This window comes from Ascidia mentula, chromosome 8 (assembly GCF_947561715.1).
Source record: "Ascidia mentula chromosome 8, kaAscMent1.1, whole genome shotgun sequence".
NCBI lineage: Eukaryota > Metazoa > Chordata > Ascidiacea > Phlebobranchia > Ascidiidae > Ascidia > Ascidia mentula.
The window spans coordinates 12,250,667-12,276,982 of NC_138573.1; the positions used below are offsets into that span (position 1 = coordinate 12,250,667).

A 26,316-nucleotide genomic window follows, 5' to 3' on the forward strand; every position below is an offset into this window, starting at 1 on the left:
TGTACGATCTGCTGCAACTGCTGGCTGCTGAAAAGCTACTTGAGAGCGTTCGATTTTCTAATCCACCTTCCATTGTGCACAATCATGCAGAGAACAAAAATGAATTTGGGGCAAGCCCGCGGGCAATTCGACGCAATTACTGCGAATCCGCGGCTAGCGCTAATTAATACATTTGGCTGCTTCTGGTTGGCATAGTCCTTGAACCCACAACTCTCAGAAAACATGTTGCGTGGGCGACAAAAAATACATGCTATCAAAAGATTACAAGCGCAAATCCTTTCGCCTAATTAGTCTGTATTTTATAGCCAACTATATGGACATTATATGTGGAAACCAATCCCACAGGCTGCGGCTATAGATGCAGACATACCCACGATGCGATCGCAGCGGTTTGCGATTGGCCCTTGCAGAGCCGAACACGTTTCATGGTTAGGGTTTATGACGAACTTCCAGCTCCACGGCGACTAACCAGCCAAAGTTTTCTTTGCAGTACTCCTGATCCTTTTCTCTTCTTACCGCCCTCTCACACAGACTGTCTGCAAGCGAAATGCCGGCGCTCATGCTTGGCTAAGATCAGCTGATCTCCTTTTTCTTGTCATTCTCTCTCATTCGAGCGCGCTCTCTCGCCTTCGCCTTTTCCTCTCTCTGTGTATGTTTCTTGCCCTAAGCGGACAGTTTTTTTTTACCAGCAGGCGACTCTAACAGCATCCTTCAGTTCTAAAATCGTTCTTTGGTTAAACATTCTACAAATATTGTTTTCTGCATGGCCATTTTCGGAACACAAAACTAACAACTTAACAATTTATTGGGGAGCGAGTCAACGTCAAAGGGCGCAAACAAAAGTATCACCTTTATGTGCATAGTTAATTAGGCAAGAGGAATGGTATTTTTCGGCGATAACGTCGTGATAAAGTGTTTGGGCGCCCTACTGAACTGTACCTCACCGGCTGCTAAGTTAAATATAAAATGCCTTGCGGTGCGCAATGGCCGACTGACTGGCGCTGCATCATTTTTAGATGAGCCAAAAAATTGCGCAACGCAGAAACAAAACATAATCTCCAATTACGCTGTCACTTGAGGTCTTAATTATAATCTGTCACAAACCGCCTGCGACAGACTGTTAGTTTCCGACATATGGGCGTTAAAAATCATAGAAGAAATGGTCGTGTTTCATGCTCCCGAGGGCTTTCGAAATGCTTTCCAGTGGACTAGTCGCTGTTCTGAAACTTAACAAGCACAATATTGCAAAGCCTCCGGACAATCGACAGTGAATACACCTAAAATACGTCATCAGTTTCCATATATACATTTTGCTCACTTTCCAAGTCATTTTCCTGATTTCATTGGTTGTTGGCGAGGCAAAACATTCTTGGTATCGTTCCACCGATTTGATACGGAAAGCTTTCAGCAATTTGCTTGCAATGGAGCATGTAGTTAACACCCATTCTAATCATCCAAGCTAGTGCATGAGATCGCGTTCTGAAACACCAAGCTATCGTCGAGAGTTTGGCCGACAAAACGGATATTGCCTGGTTGTTTTGGGGCGTGCCCTGCTCCGCGCGCCCTCCGCTTGGACGTCGCATGTCATTTGTTCCCAACGGCCCGCCAATAAGGTCATGAACGGTTTTGTGAATGAAGTTTCGTGAGAAGTGCATTGAATGGCGTGCCCGGTGGCCCAGCTGAATTTATGAATGAACGCTGGCGTTTGCGTGCGAGCGAGATTTCCTTATCAGCGGCGACAAATTTCCTGTTGAAAACTCGGAACTTTGTTGGCGGCCACGGACGGAAAGCCAACTGGGCCCAGTCATGAGCAAAGTTCTAACGTTTTTTTCCCGGTAAAAATGGTTGTGTAACTTGCCAACATTATTGATAAAGCATTAGTTATACTTTTACAGCAAAAGGTCGCAGAGATTCAGGTGAAGGCGTGGGCTGAGTGCACAATTTTTGTGAATGAACACTCACACAATTGTATTTACAGCGATGCATGTCAGGAAATGAGTAAAATCGACGGAGGGAAGGATGAACTTCTGAATTACCCCACGTCATGTTTATTTTGGTCCAAACCAATTGCTTCCAGCAAGCATTCAGTCGACGGCTGTGTGTTGCACTGCTTTTGCCAGTTACGATATAACCTTATGTTTTGATCTATGCGATTTACTGTTATGCTACTGTATTGTTTTTGTTCGAATACACTTTCTGGCCAATTTTTCATAAATTGTGACATGTACCAAATCTTGAAATATTTGGAGCTGTGAGACTGTGGCATCGTTGTGCACATCCAACTTTTTAATTTAACTGCGAATGGTCCATAAACAACAATATATGTAATTTATGTCCCTTTTTGTTCATAGGTGTAATGTTAATCTTAAAATAACTTCATCAACCGGATATTCGTAAATGTATAAATAAATTTGCTAATCCGTTTACATGGAAAATTACCAATATCAAAAGATTGTAAATACTATTTGTTAAAAAGTGTGCATTGTTTTGCAAAGAGGTTTTGCGAAACAAAGCAAAAGTTTCGAGCAGGTCTTGACGAAATCGTATATATCGCATATTTCTCGGCTTATTACTCTACAAGCTTCCGCCTTGCTAAAGATGTTTTGATAATGTTTAATCTCTCTTCACATACGTGTTGTTATATTAACGGAAGCTCGATCCCTTTACTGGTATCTTCTGGAAGTTAAGTAGGTATACATTTGATATTTATCAAGATAAAAAAATCAAACAAATACTTAGTTAAATAATAATACGCAGATTAATAAGTAGATGTATAAAAAAACCTTCGCCTAGTAGTTTTGAATGTTAAATTTCTATGATGATGATCGAGCAAATTCATTCAAGCACTTTAAAGTTCTATCGCTTTTCTTCTTTCAAGAACCAAAGCGTTAAAGTTGTTATTTTCAAAATCAAATCAATAATTACATGGTATTTAGGTCAAAAAAAGGGGTTTTGTTACATTTTAATTTTCCTAAATGTTGTAGTAATATTAGCGGGTTGACAACTGCATGGTTTGTTTTGTTTTTTTTTCTAATTCTCATTCATTCTACTCCGTTGTCGAGGATTAAAAAGGAAATCGTGATAACATGTACTGTACTGTACTGATGAGTGCAATTTCGAACTCGTAATCGTAATTTTGCAAGTTTATGTAAAAGATACGACTCTTTGTTTTGTACTACAAGTTGTATTAGGCAGACTTTCCAGTGATATACTTTACACACATTATGTTAATAAGTTAATCTTTTATTAAAGTTCCTAACAGTAACACGTAAAAAATATTTTTATAGTTAGAACAAAGCATACTTGCGGTAACCAGAAGCATACCAAACAACATGGTAAGATGACAGAATGTTTTCCAGATAGTGCTCTTTTCCCAAAAAATACATTTATTTGCAGTTCAGGAATCAGTATGACAATGACGTCACTGTTTGGAGTCCTCAAGGAAGGATTCATCAAATTGAATATGCCATGGAAGCTGTCAAGCAAGGATCAGCTACCATTGGTTTAAAATCCAAAACCCATGCTGTTCTTGTTGCCCTTAAAGTAATGTGTGAGCTCTGTACAGTATTTTTTAGTTATTTAATTTTTGTGTCTATCATCTTTAGAGGGCACAATCGGATCTCATAGCTCATCAAAAAAAGATTGAAAGAATTGCACCACATATTGTGATTTCAATTTCTGGGCTTACCTCCGATGCAAGATCTCTTGGAAACTTTATGCGGACTGAGTGCATGCACCAGGAGTTTATGTTTGACAGCAGATTGCCAGTATCACGACTGGTAGCAACTGTTGGAAATAGTATGGATACTTTTATGTTGTACAAGCTTTTTTTAACATATGTCTATCACTAAATTTAGGTGTGATAGAGTTTATCCGAGTGTCTACTATTTTTGTAACATTAAAAATAGCAATAATTTGTGTTTAGTATATGGGTCTTTTTTGTAGATAATTTATTAAACAATGCAAAACACCTGGTTGTTAATAGTTTTCACTTGCAGAAACTCAAATTCCAACCCAGCGCTATGGTAGAAGGCCATTTGGTGTTGGAATTCTCGTAGCTGGCTATGATGTAAGAGGGTAATAAAATGTTAACAGAGGCATGATTAATAAATTGTTGTCTGTGTGCAGGAAAAGGGACCTCACATATATCAAACCTGCCCTTCTGCAAATTATTACAACTGCAAGGCAATGGCGATTGGTTCTCGGTCACAAAGCGCCCGTACTTATCTTGAAAGACATCTTGATAAATTCAAAAACTGTATGTACTACCCATCTTACATTAATTTTTCTTGCATGTTTATTTGGTATTAGTGAATCACTATTTTTTTAATGAATCAAACAGCAAACTAATTTGAATATTTGCTAATGCAGGCAATGTTGAAGAACTGATCAGACATGGCCTCACTGCATTGAGGGAAACACTGCCAGCTGAACAAGAACTGAGTGTCAAAAACTGCTCAGTGGCAATAGTGGGAGAAAGTCAAGATGTTGCCATATATGAGGATGAAGCTGTCTCACCATTCCTAGAGAACCTTGAAAAAACTGATGGAAGAGGAGTTGCCCGGACTACAGGTCAACCTGAGCAAGGCGAGGTGGTAAGATGTCACAATAAAACTTAAAGATGCTGAAAATGTTTCTATCTATTTAAATGGCTTAGTGTAGAGGTGTTTTTTTTACATCTGATCAAATGTATTTGCTATCAAATAGAAAAAAATATACATATACAGCATATTATAGCCCTTTTCCAAACTATTCTCACATTAAACCCAGCATCTGTTTTGTACATCCAGAAAGTCCATTTTAATGCAAAATGTTTATTGTTGCTTTGCTGAACAATAATATTAGTGGAGTTTTGCGCTATATGCTGTTTACATATTTGCCAGATTCATAGTTGCACTTTAGGTCCGAAGTCATTATCTTTAGTAAACTTTTGTTGATTTATCATGCAGCATGTAGTAAATATCTCAAATCACTGTTCCTCAGCATTAATTTTGCTGACCCTCTTTAAAATTTGCTGCAATTAAACCTTCTTTGCAAACAATGAAATCTAAATCTAACCTTGTGGCTCTGCTAAAATTATATTGGAACTAAAATAATTCATGATTGAGTTTCATGTTTGCAATAAAATAATTCCCTTATTATTGAACATATTTTTACTTCGCGAAATCAAAACCTGACCAGCAACACTTCGTTGGCATGACACAAGTGAAAAATTTTCAAATAATACAATAATTTCAAATATTACTGTGATAATGTTGTGTAAACGCTTCTATTTCAAATTATCTTTGAATAGGAACTTGCTTAATAAAATAAAAACATGTATTCTCAAAATAAAGCGTTGGCATAACATTATTATGGTAATATTTCCCTTATTATTACAACTTAATAAAATGTTGTTGTGTTTGTGCAGAGTGAGATGCCAGGTCTTGTGCCACCAGTTAGTGGAGAGCCACAAAACCGACAAGGGGAGGATGAACAGCCAATGGATTTATAAGATGTATCAAGTTCAATTGCACCATTTTTTGTGCCAGCCTTCAAGAAGGGGACGGCATTTAATGATTCTACTTCAGTTCATTGACTGCATTTTGTTTAGTTCCTCGCGGTCGCAGCTGCAATGGGAGTTTCGTTACTTGACACAAATAAATAAATGTGGCTGCTATATGCTGACTTTTCATTTTAGTGATAGGTGCAGTTTGTTCTTATTCCATTGCATTACGGTGCATGCATATGGCAGAAGTTAAATTCCAAAAACAGCTACACTTTGTTTGCTTCAAAATAATAATACCAAGTAAAACAGCTTTGGGTGGCTTTAATACAACTTTTTTGCTTTTATATGCACAAAAGAGCCATTTTTTGCTGTGTTTTTACATGTTGCTGTAACCCACAATCCAATTACTTCAGCCAAACATAAACACCAGAACACTGAATTTTTGGACTTACTTTAGAGACAAGGCATCAAAGTCCAGTATATTTGAATCAAACTACTTTTAATACACAATAGCATATCATACAAATAAAATACACTTTTTTGCATGTGTGTTGTTTAGACTTTTTTTAAACAGCAAAAATTGTATTTTTTCTTGTCAAGAAAAGGCTGTGTATGAAAAATAACTGTTGTGACACAGACAAAGTTTAGCAGATGATATCACATAAACATGTACGACATTAAAATATTGCACAGGATAGTTTTAGGGCCGTAGCACATCATATGGTGTTTCTGTCAAAGTCCAGCACAACCTTGTAAAATACATAGGGATAATATTCCTGCATGCCCAGCGAAAGTCCTGGAAGTGTTTCTTCCTGTAAGCATATAGTTTGCTTTGAATATACTAGACATGATGCACTTTTTTGCATTCGAAGAAACATACAAAATTACCTCAACTGCACTTAGGCCCGTGCTATCCAGATCGCCATATAATACATTGAGCGTTTCTCTCAGCCTTTTTCTTTGTTTCTTCTGGGGTTCAAGCACTGTGGCTTGAAAATTAACAGGTAACCCATATCTGTAACAGAAAAACCTTCAGTCCAAAATTATAAACTTTATGACAAAACTAATCTGTATTAAAAAAGTTTTTGTTTTTTTACCGTAGCACAGACTCAACAAACACCCTCAATGCCTTGACATGCATCCAAGCAATGAAAGCTTCACTGAAGTTAACTTTGAGCCACCGTAGCAACGGTCCCTATAATTTGACAGAGATGTTGATATTATGCAAGTAAATAAAAAATATCCATAAAATAAGTTTTACCAGCATTTTCTTTTTGTCGGAGGCAAGTTTACTAATTTGATCTTGGTCACTATGCATGTCCTGTTCACTGTATTGGAAGTCACGTATGAAGAACCTGAGAAAATACCATGAATTGTATGATATGCAACACACTTTTGAGCCAATTTTTTATAATGCTTTGAAAAATCTCTCAGAGAAAAAACAATTGTTCATGATGATTCGTGGCCTTACTTGTTTCTGCCACAATTGTATTTAAACTCCTCAAAGACCTTCTGAAAAATGGACACAGCAAAAAGCCCATATTCATCATCTTGGAAAATTAACCTATGACAAAGGCCAATTTAAAATACCACTTAAAAACTATTGATGCACCAACCAAAAATTTCAACGCTTACCTTGATGATCGTGGTGCAACATATTCAGCAAGTTGTTCATAGTTTTTTTCCCACTCATCAAACAAGGACCTGCCGTGAGTATACACAACATATTACTAAAAATACTTTTCAACAAACCAATCTTGTGCTTACACAGGAACTGCCACAAGAACTGTCTGCAAATATTCTGAATCCAAAATGAAGTCATCCTTCTTCACTATTTGTTTCAGGTTCCTCAGCAGCAAACTTCCACTAAAAATAAAAATGGTAAAAATTAACTAAAATTTTTTGCATCCTTTTCCAGTATGCTTACGTAGCTTTGCGCTCCATGTTTTGCAGATTGGATTTTAGGTTGTTGTAAGCTTGCGATTTTGATCTTAGATCTACATCCACTTGTGTAACCACTTTGGAAATAATTTCAGACAAACTTTTAAGTGATTGCTTTACAGGGTATTTTGCCAAATTCCATTGGAAATGATGCATGTAGTTGCTCAAAGTCACTGTTGATTGTAGGATATTAGTTTGTAACATCTCAATTCAAAACACCAAAAAATAACATACTATCGCCAGCTTTTAGGTTACTTGACAGTTTATCTTTTTGATCTTCCAACACTTCTGCCATGTATGAAGACACCTTGCGACAAACACTGCAGAAATAATAGTTTTTAATGTAATAAGTCTGTTTAGAAGAGTCTTTAAAAACTTATGATTAATGGAAAACATTTTTTCAGCCAAACATTCATATATCAGAAGAAAAACCATTAAAAAATATACCCCTCTGAGAATTGATCCAACTTGTTCAGGTCATCCGTCAGCCCAATCAGCGAATCAAGGGTTCCAACTCTCAACTCAGGGATGTGGAATTTATAATTGTGAGAGAGGGTATTGCCACCACCCTGTCCACCTGTTGCCTTGTGTAGTCTGTCATAAGTGTGTTGAGGTGTTTTATCACCGGGTGCGCTGATGATCCAATACTCCATAGTTGATACGTTGAACACCTACTTACACCAACTACAATAACTTGTTTCTGCAGCGTGATATATTGTTTAAAAATTGTTTAATTGTTGAACGCCAATATAATTTTGACAAAAAAAATACCAGTCCCACTCTACTCCCAACATTAATCCTTGCTTAGTATAATCCAAACTCTAGAAACAAAACTTTAGTCAGAATGTCAACACCGCAAGCAAAATTGTTAATCCGCTGCAGAATAGACTAAATAAAAACAAAAATTTACCAGTGTAATGACAAAGTAAAGATAATTACCGATCAAAATCTCGCTTCTAAATTATGCAACCCAATTTGTTGAACTTTTTTCGCCTAAACATAAACTAGTTTGACATAATAAAGAGTTTTACCTGAAATATAACATTTGAAAACATCTAGTGTAGCGGATAATTTGCAAACCTTGTGATTAAAGTCAAAGGTCAAACTATGTCACGGTTCATTGCAAATCAGCAAAACTTTACTGGTATTCATGATATATTTTTTATAATGCAATTTTAAGGCACTAGAATATTTTTTTAAATTGAAATAATAATTTAGGTTTAACTTAAAGTGGTCATTTAACTAACTCATACTGGTCTTTTATTAGTTTATGTGTATTGTTGAAATCGTTCATCCGAAAAGACAATCCGAAAACAGATCGGAATATGTAAACATGTCCGACGAAACCCAAGCAAATCCGAGAGGCGACGAAGTTTTAACCGAGAAAGGAGCTGCCGGTGAAGTCGCTGAAAAATTGGAGGTAACTGCATTGCTATGCATTGCAGTTGACATTGATTTGTTTTATGTTTTACTTTTGTTTATGGAATATTAGTGTTGCTCAAGGTGAGTTAGGATAAATGCAATCTTTATGTAGAGTGAAAAATCGTCCGAGGACCACGTCGTGGTTACAAGACAAGATGATTCTGTGTTTGTACTATCAGCTTCTAATGCTGGCAATGGCCATATTACCATTCAAAGTACAGGTAAGTCTGTTATTTTCATTATAAATATTATTTATTGTAATAAAAAAAAGTGTATAGTGATTTCCCTTGAACTAGAAACTCAGTTTATGTCAAGGGAGATTTTTTTCTTTCAGGTGAAAATAGGTCAGACATTCTGATTCCTTCTCTGCCTCCTGGACTGCAGCTGCAGGTGCAAAAAGTTAATATTTGGTAATTTTACAGGTGCAATGTACACGACAATGCATTGTTTGATTTTGTGATATTACGTTGGTTTCTATGGCACTTTTTATAGATGCAAAATATTTGAAGTGTATTAACTCAGACCGTGTTTGAAACAATCCCATAATTATGTTATTTGGATATTTGCATTTATTAAAACTTTGATTTATAAAATTCTGTCCTACTAAATTACAAACCTTATATATCTCTGATTAGTGCTTGTTCACATTTTTGTGTTGTAATCAATCCGGTCATAAACTTTAGGATATTTTTGTGCTTAGGTTTTTGCTTGATTGTGCCATTTGCATTTTTATCAAAATAGCACAAACACATGGTAAATGCACAAATAGTTGTACACTCTAAACACGCAATTAGGTTTTGCATTTTTATGTTTCTTAGATTGTAATCAAGTTTATGGACTAAAAATAGCATCTCTGGTTTCATTAAAAGAATACAGCGAAAGTTTATGCCAATTCCAAATTAATGATTTGGTGTTAATTACAATGTTTCAGGCAGTGCAAAATTTAAAAGATGCTCCTATTGGTTATGTGATAGCTGACGGAACAAAAAATGGTCTTGTTGACGATGCTAATGTTCAGTTTCTGGCTCAGTCTGCTGCTGGTCCAACTGCATCAATGAAAACACTAATTGTCATGACCCCTGTTTCCAAAGGAATGACTCAGGTTGACTTTAGTTTGGTTTTAAATGTTTGCATGATGCAAATATCCTGTAAATTAATAAGGGGGTTATTTTTGTAGAAAATGTAAAAAACAAGCAGTTTGAATCTAATGTGTATTTCTTTTTGAGGGAAATCTTGTACTGGGTAGTCTGGTAAATGGGAATGTCTGGATACCGTTTATGCCAGTAGAGCCGTAACAGTAAGTGTTACAAAGCATGTTCCATTGTGTTTCAGTTGCCTGGACAAGTTCAACCATTTCAGTTTGCTGTAGCAAGGAATTCAATATCACCCGGCATGTCAATCAACCAAAATGTTTCTGAATTGCAACCACGTAAGAATTATACTGTATTCTATGGCCCACTATGTGTGTTATGAACAACACAAAACTCTTTTTAGAATTAGTGTTTTGCACCCTGGGGTTCTGTAACAAAATATCAAGGGTTCCATGGCTAAATGCTTTTATCAAATGTTGGTCAACTTTCCTTTGCGTCTTAGGGTAACTTGCATAAGAACAACTTTGCTGGGTAAAAATGACAAATTGGTAAAAAAAAAGCGTTTTGATTTGGATTTACTTGACTTCCTTGTCGAAGTAAATACACTGACAGGGTTGTGTGGATAAAAAAAATTAAAGAAACACTGGCTTCAGAAAAAAAAAAAAAAAACAGTTGAAATAACAAATTATCCCTGAGAAAACCTTACCAAAAAAGTGGACAATCTGACATGAAGTCCTTTGCATATGGAGCTGCAAACAAAACAGTACAAAAATCCTGTGTAATAGTGTTTCTGTACAAGGGGCACATTTATGATGGCTGTATAAATTATGAACTGAATTTAGTGTTACCCATATTTCACAGCCAAAACTAAAATTTCAAAAATGCAAGCACAACAAACGAGGAGCACCGTCCTGGCTACTCTGAGTAATGTGACTTCAGAAACTCTCTCGCAAGTCAGTTCACCTCTACCTTCCCCCTGCTTTTCCTCCACCGAGTCTGTCCCTGGGACCCCAGTAACCCCACTTGAAAAAGATCCTTTTGTAAACAGTGAACAAATTCCTGTTGTTTGTCGAAAGAACAAGGCGATACTCGACCGGAGAAAGTTGGGATCAGGTGTGTTGAAGTAACAACTACTTCTACCTGCATGTGACCGATGATTATTTCATTTAATGTTTAAATATTGAGCATAAACACCTACAAACATTATGCTTTTTCGACCAATATAATATATGATGAAACAGTGTTAACAAACTAGTGGTGCTTTGATTTAATTTTTCAATTTGTATCCTAGTTTTGAAAATATGCCTAGTTTTGTTTTGACTTTGTCTACAGTTAAGGAAAAGCCATTTACGGTATGGACCAGCAACCCACAAGCGACCAGCCCCAAATGTCACTGCACATATTTTATATAGGACAAAGAGGAAAATGCATTCTTTTCCGAAGCGAATGGATGACTCCATCACAGTTTGAGGTGGCTTGTGGCCTGAGCATGTCCAAAGACTGGAAGCGGAGCATACGTCATGGTAGTGGACCAACAGTGCAGAAACTGATAAATGAAGGATACCTGCTTCCACATTCTGCCCAATGCACATGTGCTGTGTGCAGTGATGATGACTCGGTTGTAAGTAAACTACTTTGCAGTCAATTTTGCATTGAAATTTTTGAACAGAAAAGTCTAAAAAACGTGATCTATTCTCAGCAATTCGATCTTCTGGTTTAGACTTGTCCAGTGCGTTTGTTTCAACCATACAAGCGAAGGAAACGCAGTGCAGCTGGAGTATTTACTCCTTATTCACCCATCGCTAGTCCAGGGATGTCCAAATTTCTTTCGGTCCATGAACCTGTAGACAGTCCTTTATCTGCTGATCCTCGAAAATCTGCCACTCCTGTATCTCACAGTGCATTTTTTGGTAACAATACATATTTTATTGGACGTCAATTTTATTCCTTGTACAAAATCTGTCGTTTTAGCTTCGCCACTTCCGCACAAAATCAAGGCCGCCAACCTGCAAACCGAAAGTGATGGTCTCATACGCTCCCTAATTGCTGAAGTGAGTGTCCGTTACAGTGTTACGCTGGTAAATTAAACGTTTTCCGCTTTCTTAAAACGTTTGTTGGCTTAAATATATTGGCGTGAAATGCGTTTCCCAAAGATTCATTTATTTTATGGTAATTTTTCATTAAATTTGCTATTTTTCTATAACCCTGTGATGCTCTGTTTTGCGTATATATTTTTAACTTTCTTGTTACAGACGGACCTTGTGGAACAACGAATCTGGTGGCAACTCGAGGAAGCAGCGAAGGGCATTTTAGATCAAGCTCAGAGACTCAACGAAGCAGTGGCGGAGGCCAAAAACCTTTGCGCCAACCGACGCCTGCACTTAATGCAAAAACTAGCATCTCAACTTAACAGAGAAAAGCTTAACGTGAGTTCATGGAATAAAGTGCATGCAGTTGTGTTCATATGTAACGAGTTTGTGGTTTAGGTGCCTCACGTAGAACCAGGGCGAACATTTCATCAAATGAGGCCGATGAGTGGTAAGCAGGTAACCCAGCCAATCCAAACCACTGTTCAAAGACAAGGTTTGAAAGTTGCTTATTTCTGTTGCAAAGATGTACTTAGTCTGTTAGCGATTTCCCTCAGGAAGAATGTTGAACCATTCTGACTAAAAATCGTAAACACCACCCATTCTTTCTTAGCAGCTCCACATTCACATTTTAGTGCATATAAAACTGTTGCTATTGCAGACACAGAAGCAGTAGCAGACTGGTCGAGTCAGGAAAACAAGCAAGCAACACCCAAGGCTACCAGCCCAGAAAAAACAACAATTACTGCTGAGGTCAAGGAATCCTCACAGCACTGCAATACATGTGGTGCTGCAGCTATAAGCGAGTGCACTGGTTGCCACAAAGCGACGTATTGTTCCACAGCTTGTCAAGAGAAGGTGGCTCGGAGCTTGCTTATTAACCCCACTAGAGTTTGATATATACTTACAGTCCAAAATAGGTTGTTTAAAGCAGTTGTTGATCACGTGAGGTGTGTGTGCATCGGACAGTTTAGGCCTAGTTCCTTACACTTTTGGACAGATAACAACATGCTAAAACCCTTACTTTAGTGATTCCCTCATTTTTTTCTCAACATCCCACAAATGGTTGCATTTGTTTGAGTATGTCAAGATTATTCTGTTGTTAGCTTGTGCCAGTTGGACTAATACTTTTTAAACCATAGCCCACATATCTTTTATAACGGCCACCGTTAGCCAGTCCTACAAATTTTCGTTGGTGACCTTTTTGTCTCTGATAAACTGCAGTGCCCCTGATTATTAAATCAAGTGAATGATCAAATCGGTAAAATAGGTCAAACGCCGACTGAAGAAACTTTGGGAGGCTTGAAAATTATTTTTAAAACACTGCAATTATTCCACAAAATGTTTTTTTCATAAAAAACGTCTTCATAGCCCAATACTGAGTCAATTTACTAGCTGTTCCAATTTTGCAGGACTGGTTAAATGGACACTCGGAAACGTGTCGAAAACAAGCAGATGAACAAAGACGAAAAAGATTAATTCCATCGACCCCAAACGAAGTTTGCTCTCATGAAACAGTTGTAACATCCAGCACGCTTGTAACTACAGCACCCAGTTTTACTGCCATTTCTTAGAAAGGGTTGTCAGTACCTGACGTTAAAAGGTTATTATTTTCGTTGGTATTCGGCCTTTTTATGAGACCACAGTGGTCATGTGTTGCTTTTCTTTGCAAATAAAAAACACACAACTTTGCTAGGACGTTTATGAACAAAACATATTGAAGCACATGTTAGTTATTGAAGTATGGGTGAGTGACTATGTTTTTTGTGTCCAACGTAATTATAAACACTACCCATGGCAATGCTTGTTGGGGGAAGCAAGCAAAGGTGGATAAAGCTGCTGCAAGAAATATTAAAAAAGTGACGAAGTGGAACATGTTTTCGTCAAGGCAAGTCGGTTGCAAGGTTAACCACAAGAATTATTTGTGACATATTAGGTTGTCAAAAAAGCATTGAAGATAACAGGACTTCCTAACCACAGCAGGGTTTTTACTTGAACAACTGATTTAGTTGGGGCAGAGCTTATATGTATTGTTTCAATGGCCGCATGTGGAGCTGTATGTAGATGTAACGTTTGTTCAGATAAGTAGAGAGGTCTGAGGTGCACCTGACCGAAATCATGGTACTAGCACCTCTCAAACGCCTTGGGTCGTGATAGTCAACACGTGATCATTTGGCGTGGTCGTGACGTCATAACACAGCGTCAAAAACCCAAGTGGCCAGTTTAAAAAGTTTGTGCTCTTCCATACTCTGTTGGAGCCCAAGAAATAGGTTTTACAAAGTTAGTTTCCGTATCAGATACTGTGAAATAGGCTCAGTCACCAAACTGTAAGCAGCGTTTGCCCGGTGTTCACTTGCTGAAGTTTTTGAAAAAGGCAATTGAGAATTGGCGGTATGGCGTGGCGAGGCAAGTTATATCATCTCCTGTGTTTAACGCGTTTTTGATAAAGTTTAGTGTTACAACAATCAATATGGAATTTGCTGCAAAATAGTAGTTGTGTACATTATGCAGTGTATTTAGTGTGTTTAAACTTTGGTGTTTTGTTTGCTCTGTGGCAATTAAATTGAAGAACTTTTTGTGCACTTTGTTTTAGCAGCGAATCAGCCGCCGTGATTTTTATCCACGTTCATAGGTTGTTAATAATCGGTTATAAGACGCAAACGAATAAACGACAACACGCCGCATAACATACTGACACGCCAACTACTGCATATACTTGGTAATGGTGTGAGAGTGAACTGTGCAAAGTTTGAAAAAAATGACTAGTATTTTATGTTTTTCAGTCGATAATTGGTTTCAAGATTGCTAAAGCATTACCTAGTAACGGTGCAGTAAATAGCATGCAGTCAATAATTTCATGATTGCTAAAGCTGTGTTAAGTTAATCGGCATTTAACAACAACATTCAAGATGGCGGAAAACTCGGCTGAGGTCGACAGTGCGAGTGAAGCAGTTGCTATTTTCGCGTTCTACCGACCCCAATTGCAAAAACTTTTAACTGGAATGAGTAAGTTATCGTTAAGTTTCTAATTTTTGTGCTTTAGCGTGCGGATAAACCTCTTATTTGCGAATGACAAACTGCGTGCCTTTTAGTAGCCCGAAAAAGATAGGCGGGGCATAACCGTTGGACTTAAAACTATCGGCTTGTTTTAAACATGAACAACTTGTTTTAAACTTTAAACGTGAATGACTTGCTGTGTGGTGTAATATTGCAAAAACGTCAAACACATATTCTGTGTTTCTAATAACTCGCTTTAACCGTTGGTTCGCAAATCAAACAAAAGCCAAGTGCGACGCTGAAGCCACGACACAAAGAAAAAATATTGGTGGATTGCCAAAATATTTCTCTTGTTGTTGATACTTTGTTAACCCCCTTCTACCACATTTTACTACCACCAATTTTTAGTTTTACATGTTACTAAACAAAGCACACCAACTTTGGAGGAAGTAGTAGTTGTGATGCTAGTTTTACCCCAAATATGTACTGTTTGGCTAAGATTTTGAGAGCAACTCCCAAATTAGTACTTCTCACCCATGTCAAGATGTAATCGATCAGTTACCCACTTACTCACCTTTGCGTATTATGCTCAAATGATATGATAGTTAACTTGATTTACTATATCTTGTTTGTGAAGGTATATGGTATGGTGTTAGGACATATTATCAATGGCAATATTTATGTCTTATTGCTCATAATATATATATGTAATCATAAAGTGTAAAATTAAAGCAATATCAAAAAAACACATGAAAACTTGTTGTCCATATATTTTAAGTCTAAATGTGTCATTATTTTGTGCATTCTAATCATGTAAAGTGTTCACGAGCTGTTTCAAGACAATATCAGTATCGCAACTAGTTTAAAACTAAGATCGGTGGACAGAATAGATGGTTTAAGAGTTGTGATAATAAAAAAGTAAAATACTTCTTTGACTGAAAGCGAAAACTTTTGACCAGGTGTTGTTGAATTCCTTAAAGTCATGAAGGAGGAGGAAAATGAGAAAAAATATAGCGAAAATACAGAAGATCAAGATGAACTGGGGTCATCTTGCTTTGTATGTGAAATGAAGAAATATGCAGCAAAGGTATGAAGTTGTCTTATCAAAAGTGCAACAATAGACCGTTTGTTTAAAGCCCTTTGTGCTGCAATGCGTGTGAAAAAATATGCAGTTATCTTTGTCTGAAGGTGAATAGTATGTCATGGCTTCACATGTTAAAGATTCAGCGTTTGTTATTTGCGCTTGTTCGTTCAGAAGGTTTGCGTTTACCCAACGCTTTGAGTACACTTGCTGCTACAGCGCCTCGATTACGAAAGACCTGTCGTTACGCTCTGCCAGCGACTACCGAGTAAAAAACAAAAGTTTGCACAAGAAAGAGGTCTATACGACGTATTTTGGTCGTTTGCCTCATGAATCGCACATCAATTAGCCTTGCGGTCCACACCCTGTTTTGCTTTGTGTTGCGTGCAAATGGCGTTGCAGTGTTTTGCAACGTCAAGTCACCAGCTAATCGAAACTCCGCATTCAAATTGATATGATCACTGACGGAGCGATTTATTATCTCACAGAATATTTGTCCTGTTGTTTTTTTGCTGATGTAACGATTGTGGGCAATTTTATTCGGTCCCGTTCAATCGCGTCACTCGGCCCTACATTAGGTCTCAAGCAAAACCAATTATAGAAAATAACCTGCCAAGGTCAAATCAAGTGAGATAACATTTGATCATTGGTATATACTGCTTTCAATTTGTTTTGTTATTTTGAGTGTTTAACACTGGTCTGTATTACAAGTGTTGGATATTAACCAATCATCATAAATGTTAAGTTTTTTTATTAGTAGTATTCCATGGCCTGGCCCGTGTGTAATGTAATATTCGAAATAACTTTATGGTAGTTAAAATCACAATATTGCGCCATCGAAATAACATGTATTGGCACCAATATACTTGTCTATTTAATCGACTTGGTATAATTTGACTTCATCCAAACTTGCTGTTCGTAAGTTGTTTGAAAAGACACAACAATGCCAGTGAAGCGAAATGACACTGACATAACTTGGAACAGCATCAGATCTCCAGCAAAGATTTACTGCACTCTAGTGAAATTAAAAAAATACTCCAGAGGGTTACTTATGTTCACACCTATGCTGTGTTTTTGTGCGACAGGACTTATGGAAAAACTTATGCTCTTCAAACCCATCTGCCTCGGACAAGAACAAACAAAGCTCTTTGGCAATCAATACTGCATTAACAAGTACATAAAATCTTCACTGATTTTTTATTTGCCATGACATTATTTTGCCTATGATTTCAGATGGATTAGGCCTTTCCTTATTTGTTGAAAACCTTTTAGGAGGAGACTCGTCTCATGGGTCAGACCTCAAACAGGTTTTGCAAGGTAACTAACCTTAAATTTTCACATGAAATTTTTGTTTTTTAATTGTAACTGAGTGGTAATTTTGCTTTTTGTGGTTTGTTTTACAGAAACATCCCAACGAGAAAAATCTAAAGAACAAGAAGCTTTTGAAACAAAAATTAAACACCTTTTTGTTGAAGTTGCAGTAAGTATCTTCTTCAAGGGCGTGTGTATGTAGTTAACAGTATACAATGTACTACTAATTATGAGAATAGAACCCACATGTTAGGGTTTAAATTAACAGTATTACACTTAAACAGTGTCGTCATATAAATATGATGACTAACTATTTCTAATGACACATTTGAGAAGTGGGTTGTGTTGTTTGCTTTCCAGGGTGTACCTTATTGGTAATCTAATATAGTACACCGTCAGTAACTTAAAGTAAGTTCACAATAATGTCATGGTTGATTGTGTTTAAACAGTAAACAAAAGTATAAATTTTGCAGGAAAATCTTTTGGCCTTTGTTGTGGATGGCTGTAGTAGTGAAGGTAGCCTAACACAACATCCCAGCGACACATTTACGTTTGTAACGTCCACCAGTCTATCACCAGACTATATCCAATCTAATAGTTGGCTGGCAAAGTTTTGCATTGGTTTTGGCTCCCCTGATAAAAACGTGGTAAGTTTGGAGTTAAAACACTGGGGTGTATTCCACGTTTAAATCCATTGTCTTTGCGTTGATACATGCGCAAACTTTGAAATTTTTTTTTAAAACAGTGTTTATTTGCATTAGTATTATCAGCCTCCGTGGCAATATTGTCAGATTTGGTAGACAACTTCACACATCCATACGTTCTAATCAATACAAATCTTTTCAGGTCGAATTCAAAGCGTGCCGAAAGTGCATGGATTTGATCAGCTTTGTTTCCGCGGAAACCGAAGAAAATCAGCAGAGGCCAATTAACGCGTCGGAGCTTCTTAATCACGTGATCACCATGCTCTACGTGTGCGCCAGCGAAATGGATGACGGCGCAGAAGGGGATAACGTTTGCTTGGAAAACGGTGTTTCCGCTCTCGCCCCCGAAGCGGAGGAATGCGATGTTTTGCCGGATTTATCCGGGAAAGTCGCTGGTGAGTTTGTGACCATGGACGTCGTGAAACCTGAATATACGCTTGACTCCTTGGCGGAGGAGAAAAGTTGCATCGTCCAGGTTGCCGTTAACGGTCACGGGGAAGAGATTTCCCTCGATGTTCATCAAAATCAATTGACTGACTCCAAGTGTGGAACATATGTCAACGGTACTACACACTCCTTATCAAATGGCGAGGTAGAATTTATGTCGAGTGAGTCCTTTCACGTACAAAATTTCGCGGAGAAGAAATCAGGCCCATGTCTAAAGAAACTGACGTGGCGTAGCAACAGCTCTGAAAGGACCCTATTACCCAACGGTGGCCATTTCCGTTGGGTGAAAAGCGTAAACGTCGCTAAAGTCAAACCCGGGGACCTTGTGACGTCGAAAACCTCATTCCGTCCGGACGGAAATGGCGTTTTTGTTGACGTCACACCAGCGAAGCTTCATTTAAACGGCAACCACACTGCAGAGCCAGATTTCAAGGCAGACGAGAATATGCCGCGGGTCGCTAAGTCAAAATGCAAGGATATAATCAACTTGCTGGTGAACACAAATGAATTGGCCGCCGACCCTACGTCATCACCGAGTCCAAGCAAGCAGGGGAAGCCCCGGACTCCCAGCAAAAAACGCTGTGACGCGAATAAGCGCAACGCGTCGATGCGAAAGGTTGTCGTTGGCTACCTCACAACCCCATCGTGTGACTTTGGAACTGTGAGGACGCCACCGGCACGGAGGAACAAAGGAAGGCGACCTGCAGGACCAAAGTAAGTCAAGTTTGTTTGTTTATTATTCTCTGAGCCATTGTATCACAAATAGTTTTTACTGATTACCATGAAAAATATTTAATCCAGTGCAAAGAGGTGTGTAGTATTTTAAACAGCAAAATGTGGGGATTTTCATTTAAATTTCTCGCACTTTATTTGGCGTGGTCTAATATTTAAATTAGGCGACCGGACGGCAAAGGTTCGATTGAAAAATCGTCAGAATAAAGATGTGAAAATGAGGCCTTGGCAAATAACGTTGGTGTTTAAACGTATTTCAGAATGCCCTGTTTCTCAGTTTTTGCTCTAATGCCAATACACAACGAAATTAAGAAATTCAGTGTGTGGAACTGGTGATTGTTACCTAATAAAATCAAATAAAAACCTTGCGTAAGTTCTTCTATCGATCTGTGACCTACAATGAATATTTCATATTGTTTACTATTTTTACTGTGGGTTTTGTGTGCTGCACTGTTACAATCCAAGTTCTGCTCTTTATGAAAGTTGGAAAAACTCCAGCAATTTTTTGGTTAAAAATTCCACTTATGTTTTCAGAACTACCGACATGCAATTTTGTAGAATTTCGACAAAATTGCTTGAATTTAGGATTTTGCTAACGATATCCTTAACCCAACACAACCTTGTTTTGTAGATCTCACTCGTCCAAAAAGAAGGCAATTCCTATCCCGTACGAAACCCATTACCTATGCATCACTCAGACCTTGGCCAAGAAAGGTTGGAAAGCGTACTGGTACCGAAAATGTCGCTGTGCCAAAAGTCGAAGATCCACAGCCAGTATGAATACAGTCAGCCCTGTTTGCAGTGATGAGGAGTCCGCTTACAACGACACCTCCGCACCGTTAAGCCCATCCCACTGTAAAGAAACAGACCTATCGTCATCCTCTAATCCAGTGTCTAATAATCCTGAAACTTCTTCCTCTGGTGCCATTGAAGTCGTGATTACCACAAACACAGAAGACCTCATGAAAACGACAGACCTCGAATCAAGTTTAGAAAGCACCTCGTGCGAAATTGAACCTGAAATTCAAAACCAAAGTACGCGTGAAGTAACCTCGCACGATGAACTCCTGCAAACGGACATAAAGCAAGAGTCAGATATGAGTAGCAAACATTTCACTGAAAACACTACGTGTAGACCACATTTTGTGCGCGATTTAACCGAGATGAAGAACCGTCGCAGGAAGTTGGATGAGGCGCTAAATACGTTAAAAGAGTTCCGCAAACTCCGCAGTCGTGAGACTTGCGACATCATGATGCAGCCGGTCGTATTCGCCCAATCGCTCGAGGCCGTTGATAAGCAACCCAGTGTGCTTGACTTGGTTTCTGTGGAGCAAAGCACGGTGGCAAAGTGCGTCGATTCTAAGAGAGTGAAAGTTGAAGATATTTTTGCCGAAAAATCTGCCCGCTCTGCTGGATTACTCAAAGGCAATACGCCCAGTGCTTTAGCCCGTTCCCTCAGTGCCAAATGCGATGGTCACCCTTATTTCGGATCGGTGTGGAACTATGGGAAAACGTCGAAGTTCTTTGAAGAGGCCAGAAACGCCAAACCACTGAGTAAGTTCAAAAAGCTTAAACCGAGATTCCGGGTGACCAAGCCCAGCGCGTTAGGAATGCACCGCTTGAAGTCGCTAAAGCGCGCCATGATGCACAAAAAGCCCAAACTGGTTCATCTTCTTAAGCCGCGAAAAGTGGAGACGATACCGGTGGCCAACGACCATTTTAACCAACTCCTCGAGCCTGACCTGTGGAAGGTGCCCAGGCAAAGTATTTCTGCCATAGTTTGCAACCTGGAATACTTGTGGGGTGAAGAACCGCAACCAAGCGCCACATTGCCACCTACTAAATTGTTTACACCCAAAAGCAGGAAACCGTATGGAGCGATATCAATAAGCGACAGGCAGATTGAGCACGCACTGGGCGCCCTTTGCAAGGATGATGATATATTCACGTTCTCGAGCAAGCGTCTTACAAGCGGAGGCCAAAAAAACGTGCTTCTTATCAGTCGTAAATATTTGACCGAACCGAGGTTAAGACGTCGTCGTTACCGCAAAGATTCGTTTAACGGGGAATGTCCCTGCATGCAAATGAAGCCGTTTGATTTCGAGGAGGTCGAAACACCGTCGGATGACGTGTTGGCGACTTCCAACGAAAGCCCGAACAAGATTTTGCTCAAGTTAAAGAAGGTTCACAGCAGCTGTGAAGCTGAATCGGTAACTTACTCAACTGATAATATTGAAGAAAACAAAAGCATTGAGGAAGGCATCAAGCCTTTGGTGAACTGCGATACCTCTGGTGAAAATGCAAAACCCGACACACATAAGGATGAGCAGGTTACCGTCGTTGATGCCTCGGTTAATAATAACGTAACTGTGAACGACATTGCCCAAGAAGAAATAGTGGAACCTTTGCTGCCAACCCCAACAAAGACGCCCATTTTGATGCCTTTACCTGCATTGGACGTGAGTGGTGACTCACAAAAAGGCGCCGATAATATTGATAATGAAGACGACAACACACCTGCCCAACCAGAGACGCCTCAATTAGAACCCATCCCTCATAACTGCGTATCTCGCGATAGGACGTCGTCCGATGAATGGGTAACGCCCCCCAGTTCTCCCCTTGATATCATCACAGCAGGAAGCAGTTCGCACATATCGACGCCTAGCACCTTTCCGCCTTCAACGTTGCTGGACACGAGCACGCCCCTCACAAACAATCCAGCACCTGATAAAGGGAAGATAAACCTGCAACTTAAGGATGGGTTTTCAGAGCGACCGTCTGAGATTGCCGCAGCATACGAGGACGAACTACACCAGTTCCTCAGCAACTTGAACGGGAGCAGTTTGGAACTACTGGAAAGTGTTCTTTTGTGGTGCGACCCAGAGCAACCACCACCGCTGCAGCTTCTCATTTCTTTGCAAGAAGTCCATAACGAAACAACAGAGGAGTCGAGAGCCCAGTTAAGGACGTACGGCGACTCGCCCGCGCGACTGAGTCCTTTCCACACGACGGAACGCGGTTTCCTGTCTTTCGACTCGCCAGAGGTGATTCGCGGGGTGAATCGTTCTAAACACTCGTCCGAGGAATTGCCACCGGCGCCCATGTCGCCCACGGAAAGTGAAACTAATTTCCGCGGAAGTCCAATGTCCCCTGGTTGCATGGAAAATCAGGTGGAAAATTGCATAGGAAATCCTGATACATTGCAACTAAACGGATCGACGGTAATGAAATCTTGTAACGTTGTGTTGGAGCCTATTGATTCCTTGTGTCTCACCTCCACTTCCGCCAACATTTCCACCAAGGGAGCAACTGACTTTCACCGTCGACTGTACGCAAAGATTTTGAAGAATCATGCATTGAATGGGGCCTATTGGAGGAGTCCTGCTCTTACCACGGACGATGCGGAGAAGTCGAGACCTCTTCGCGACCGCAGGAAGCGCAAACGATCGGAGGAGGAGGTGGAGGACGAAGAAGAGTCAGATGAAGAAAGTGATGCAGATTCAGACGACGAATCAGCTGTTTTAGGTGAGCCATCTTCCTCCATTATGTATTAGTTTAAAGGGGCTTTAGCATTGCCTTAAAATCTCTATTTCAGTTACTTTAAAACTGACCAAGCTTGTCAGGCACTCAAACACTCCCAAAACTGGTTTGTTCGCACAAGCTATTGTAACAATTCAGGGTTTAAATTAACAGTTCGCAATTCGCAAATTACGAACCGTTTTTGAAGTTGTTGCGACCCGTTTTTGAGATTATTGCGCCGCATTCTTCTTTATCTATTCATTCGTCCACGCAACAAGCGCTGATACAAACAACGTTGTTCACTTTTCTTCGCAATGTCAACGACTATTTTCTTTCAATCCTCGTATTTTGTCAAGCCTCTATTGCGCAAGTTAATGAAACGATGGCGATGTATTACGAAACAAATATTGAGTCAACGAGTTTAACACAGCAGGTTTTGGGCGTAATGCACAATCGCGTACGAAGCAAAAAAGTTTGGAATTTGGGTTGTAACGTTTTTGCGATACGTTTTTTTACCGCTAATTCGAACTGCCTTTATCTATTTGCCAGTGTGCATTTTGCCAAAAGTACACAACTTTTGTATAATTAAAGCACCATCTGGCCCAAAGCGTAAGAGACGGGGTCGCACCGAATACACTCGCATTGCCGATCAGCAAATCGAAGGTATGTTTAAACGGCTATGGAGTGAAAGCAGCGAAGAAACACAACCTGTGGATAAGGAAGAGGAAACACCTAAGGTAACTAATTAACAGGCCGATTGCCTTCCAATATATATTTATTCAAAGTTGAAATCGAAAACAAATTTCAAAATGTGGTATGATGAATTTGGAAAGAACCTTCATGTTGAATTTATTGATCCTCCGATCATATTTAACTGGAATCCTCTTCATCCGCCAATGTATTTTGTGAAGAGTTACCTGCAAGGTCATATGATATGCGCAAAAGAGCCATAATAATCAATGAGAGCTGCAGACAGGGTGTATACACGCACTGTTTCGACCTGTAAGGTCTCATCAGTGCAGCTGTTGATGTGGCACTGTGCTAGCTGGTAGACTAGCAGGCACACAGATTTCCACTTTGTGGTACCTTTCGGTCAATCGTCGATATGTTGGGTACCAAACTAGGAACCAATCAACACAGACGAACCACATATGAAGGTCATATGATTATTCATAATGTCTCAAACCCAGGCGGAATTACTTTTTGTTTTATCCAAAGCGTTTTACACATTGCTATCGTCGACTCTGTCATTACGAGTCGTTCCTCTTGTATTTCTTCATGTGACAAACAGAGGAACTTCGTTATCCTATTTTAAGAAACAGAAAATATAAAGCAGCAACAGATATGGACGAAAGTCCATTTAATATCAACGTCTTTCAAAATAGAAGAAACTGCTCATAATTTTTGCAATACCGCGGTATTAGCAGTCACAGACTGTATTTATATTTGTGTGATAAAATTATTATGCAGCATGTAATACGTTCCAGGAGGGAGATTCAACTCTTCGTGACTTTTTTAAGTTCATAATGTCTCGCGGGCTCGACTTGAAGCAGATCAAATCCTGGATGTTGAAATCCTCGGCCACCAATCCCATTCCATTGCTTTTCCCACGCCTGGTTGCTAAAAGAAATCGCTTAAAACAGGCACAAGAGAAAGTTCGGTAAGACTTATTTTGTCTACAGCTTCTTATTCTAAGATCAGCACTTAACCTGATGTTGACGTGTGATACTGTGGCAGAATACTTTCGCACACCAATCCTCAAGCATAGAACCGTTATTTTAAAATTTGTCAGCTTTCTTACTTATACTTTGCTTGTAAATTCCTTCTAGCATTTATTGCTCGTAACAAACTATCTTTCTGACATGATCGTGTTAAAACACTGTGAACATTGTAACATTTACATGTGTTTTTTTGTGTAGTACCAAGTCAAGGTCAAGAAGGGGGAGCAGCGTTATTTCGTCCTCCTCCACTGTGACGTCATATGGCGATGACGTCAAAGGTAGAAAAAGAAAATTTGCCAACGGCATGCGCAAGAGGTCAAAAGGTAAGTACACATTTCATGGTTGTTTATTATGAAGGTCTCTCACTATTAAGGTTGTTTGTTCTGACCTGTAAAGTTGCACTACCTTGGTGGAAATGAATGTAATTATTAGGGATAAACATTGGTAACGTTTCTTGTTGGTTTTCAGACTTTGCAACACCCTCCACATCCGGTACAGCAAGCGGAAAACCAATCTGCGATGACGAATTCGAAGAAATCCGGAAACAGCTTTTCCAACTTCGGCATCCCGAATACAGCGGCAAGCTGTGTGGGACAAACGAACCCTTCGGTTCTCTTCCACCAATCCCAGTTCGATCTGCGCCAATCCAACTTCACCACGTCAGCGAGGATGAGGCGAAGAAATCAGATGAGCCCGTGTTGGATAAAAAGGCGATCGTTCACGGAAGCGGAGCGAATGGAAAAGGTTTCGAAAGTGGGGAATTTTTTGTGCCCCCTAAACGCAGGCGCGTTTTCTCCCCTTGTCGAACCCCTCCCCACGACAGCCACCAGAATGACGTCATCCCCCCGCAACCCTCCCCGTTTCCTGTTCCATCGCACACGTCTGGGCTTACAGCACCCTCTCGCGGAAGGGGTCGGGGCAGAGGTCGCGGAAGAATATCAAAACTTCTGCGGCGCCGAGTTGAGAGCGAGTCATCTGAGCAAGACCAGCGAGGTCCTCGGCTCAATTCGCGATTTGCGAACAAGCACTCGACAGAGGGAGCTTTTCTCCAGAAAATTCTGGAGAGTGGTGACTTTGAAAACTACGTGTAAATCATTGCGGTCCATTCTACCTCCGCCACAGGAGGCGTTTAGTTGGTTTATTTGCTGTTCGCTTTTTTCAAGTTGATCATTTAGACTGTAACAATTCCACATTATAAACAAGCCTGAATTTACGTATTTTTTGTGTTTACTTTTATGACTGCTTTCTACAAAAACGTTTCGCTTTGGTACGAACGTTAAAAAGCACCCACGCAACACGAGCGGTTTTGTTTTAAAGGCTATTTTCATTTCTGTCTGCACAATGCATTCAATTAGCACATTTTGATTCGATTTACCCTGTCTCGTTTCGCTTCGTTTCATACCAGTCTCTGCTGCCACATGCGGGCACATGGTGAAACCACTGCCCAAAGATACTTTGTTATCGATCGTGTACATTGGGCATGTACTTGCTTGGCGATTGTGTGCATTATTAGTATGCGAATAAAAGTATAGAAAATTGTCTGTATATGAGCTGCAGGCAGTGCACAATGTTCGACATTGAAGGTTTTTATATGTGAAGCTGGCGACTGACCAATGTCTTTTCGGTTCTGGCCAAGCGGAGACTTATTTACATTGTGGCACATCGATCCGTTATTAGCTACAAACCACCTGTGGGACACACTATGGCTAAACAAACCGCTTTGGATGTTATTGGCTCTGTGTCACCTAAATTGTAGACAAGCAAATGGGGCAATT

General features: G+C 39.5%; 4 protein-coding genes across 5 annotated transcripts; 3 read left to right on the plus strand and 1 right to left on the minus strand.

Annotated features, from left to right (window-relative positions):
- The first annotated feature begins 3,124 nt into the window (after positions 1 to 3,124).
- LOC145912666 (proteasome subunit alpha type-1-like) lies at positions 3,125 to 5,781 on the plus strand. Its single transcript, XM_083000217.1, has 7 exons — positions 3,125 to 3,335; positions 3,397 to 3,543; positions 3,606 to 3,798; positions 3,999 to 4,069; positions 4,129 to 4,258; positions 4,372 to 4,595; positions 5,411 to 5,781. Exons 1-7 carry the CDS (start codon positions 3,333 to 3,335, stop codon positions 5,492 to 5,494), a joined length of 852 nt encoding a protein of 283 aa, XP_082856343.1. The 5' UTR covers positions 3,125 to 3,332; the 3' UTR covers positions 5,495 to 5,781.
- Positions 5,782 to 5,927: 146 nt separating this feature from the next.
- Positions 5,928 to 8,175, minus strand: LOC145912665 (V-type proton ATPase subunit C 2-like). Its single transcript, XM_083000216.1, has 10 exons — positions 7,877 to 8,175; positions 7,664 to 7,749; positions 7,416 to 7,602; positions 7,256 to 7,354; positions 7,124 to 7,192; positions 6,960 to 7,052; positions 6,750 to 6,843; positions 6,586 to 6,683; positions 6,377 to 6,503; positions 5,928 to 6,300 (listed from the first exon to the last, which is right to left on the minus strand). Exons 1-10 carry the CDS (start codon positions 8,080 to 8,082, stop codon positions 6,205 to 6,207), a joined length of 1,155 nt encoding a protein of 384 aa, XP_082856342.1. The 5' UTR covers positions 8,083 to 8,175; the 3' UTR covers positions 5,928 to 6,204.
- Positions 8,176 to 8,714: 539 nt separating this feature from the next.
- Positions 8,715 to 13,721, plus strand: LOC145911330 (uncharacterized). The gene is made up of 13 exons (XM_082998641.1): positions 8,715 to 8,849; positions 8,964 to 9,072; positions 9,186 to 9,241; positions 9,783 to 9,953; positions 10,184 to 10,280; positions 10,804 to 11,055; positions 11,355 to 11,563; positions 11,663 to 11,852; positions 11,914 to 11,993; positions 12,195 to 12,368; positions 12,429 to 12,525; positions 12,691 to 12,887; positions 13,442 to 13,721. Exons 1-13 carry the CDS (start codon positions 8,763 to 8,765, stop codon positions 13,601 to 13,603), a joined length of 1,881 nt encoding a protein of 626 aa, XP_082854767.1. The 5' UTR covers positions 8,715 to 8,762; the 3' UTR covers positions 13,604 to 13,721.
- A 1,096-nt stretch (positions 13,722 to 14,817) lies between these two features.
- On the plus strand, positions 14,818 to 26,040 carry LOC145911540 (uncharacterized). 2 transcript variants are annotated; one of them, XM_082998925.1, is made up of 12 exons: positions 14,818 to 15,035; positions 15,986 to 16,113; positions 17,193 to 17,280; positions 17,341 to 17,424; positions 17,511 to 17,587; positions 17,892 to 18,065; positions 18,265 to 19,283; positions 19,933 to 22,826; positions 23,412 to 23,557; positions 24,308 to 24,480; positions 24,740 to 24,864; positions 25,010 to 26,040. In XM_082998925.1, exons 1-12 carry the CDS (start codon positions 14,939 to 14,941, stop codon positions 25,630 to 25,632), a joined length of 5,628 nt encoding a protein of 1,875 aa, XP_082855051.1. In that variant the 5' UTR covers positions 14,818 to 14,938; the 3' UTR covers positions 25,633 to 26,040. The 2 variants fall into 2 exon arrangements, with proteins under 2 accessions (XP_082855051.1, XP_082855052.1); XM_082998926.1 differs by having other exon boundaries at positions 16,007 to 16,113.
- The last annotated feature ends 276 nt before the right edge of the window (positions 26,041 to 26,316 follow it).

Bases quoted from the DNA above. Each gene is read 5' to 3' on its own strand.
- LOC145912666 (XM_083000217.1), top strand. The intron at 3,544-3,605 runs GTAATGTGTGAG...TATCATCTTTAG, and splicing joins CTGTTCTTGTTGCCCTTAAA to AGGGCACAATCGGATCTCAT. The intron at 3,799-3,998 runs GTATGGATACTT...TTTCACTTGCAG, and splicing joins GGTAGCAACTGTTGGAAATA to AAACTCAAATTCCAACCCAG.
- LOC145911330 (XM_082998641.1), top strand. From the start codon at position 8,763: ATGTCCGACGAAACCCAAGCAAATCCGAGAGGCGACGAAGTTTTAACC. The intron at 10,281-10,803 runs GTAAGAATTATA...CATATTTCACAG, and splicing joins TGTTTCTGAATTGCAACCAC to CCAAAACTAAAATTTCAAAA. The intron at 11,994-12,194 runs GTGAGTGTCCGT...TTCTTGTTACAG, and splicing joins TACGCTCCCTAATTGCTGAA to ACGGACCTTGTGGAACAACG.
- LOC145911540 (XM_082998925.1), top strand. From the start codon at position 14,939: ATGGCGGAAAACTCGGCTGAGGTCGACAGTGCGAGTGAAGCAGTTGCT. The intron at 17,425-17,510 runs GTAACTAACCTT...TTTGTTTTACAG, and splicing joins CCTCAAACAGGTTTTGCAAG to AAACATCCCAACGAGAAAAA. The intron at 24,481-24,739 runs GTAAGACTTATT...TTTTTTGTGTAG, and splicing joins CAGGCACAAGAGAAAGTTCG to TACCAAGTCAAGGTCAAGAA.
- LOC145912665 (XM_083000216.1), bottom strand. From the start codon at position 8,082: ATGGAGTATTGGATCATCAGCGCACCCGGTGATAAAACACCTCAACAC. The intron at 7,355-7,415 runs GTAAGCATACTG...TTTTATTTTTAG, and splicing joins AACATGGAGCGCAAAGCTAC to TGGAAGTTTGCTGCTGAGGA. The intron at 6,684-6,749 runs GTAAAACTTATT...GTCAAATTATAG, and splicing joins CCGACAAAAAGAAAATGCTG to GGACCGTTGCTACGGTGGCT.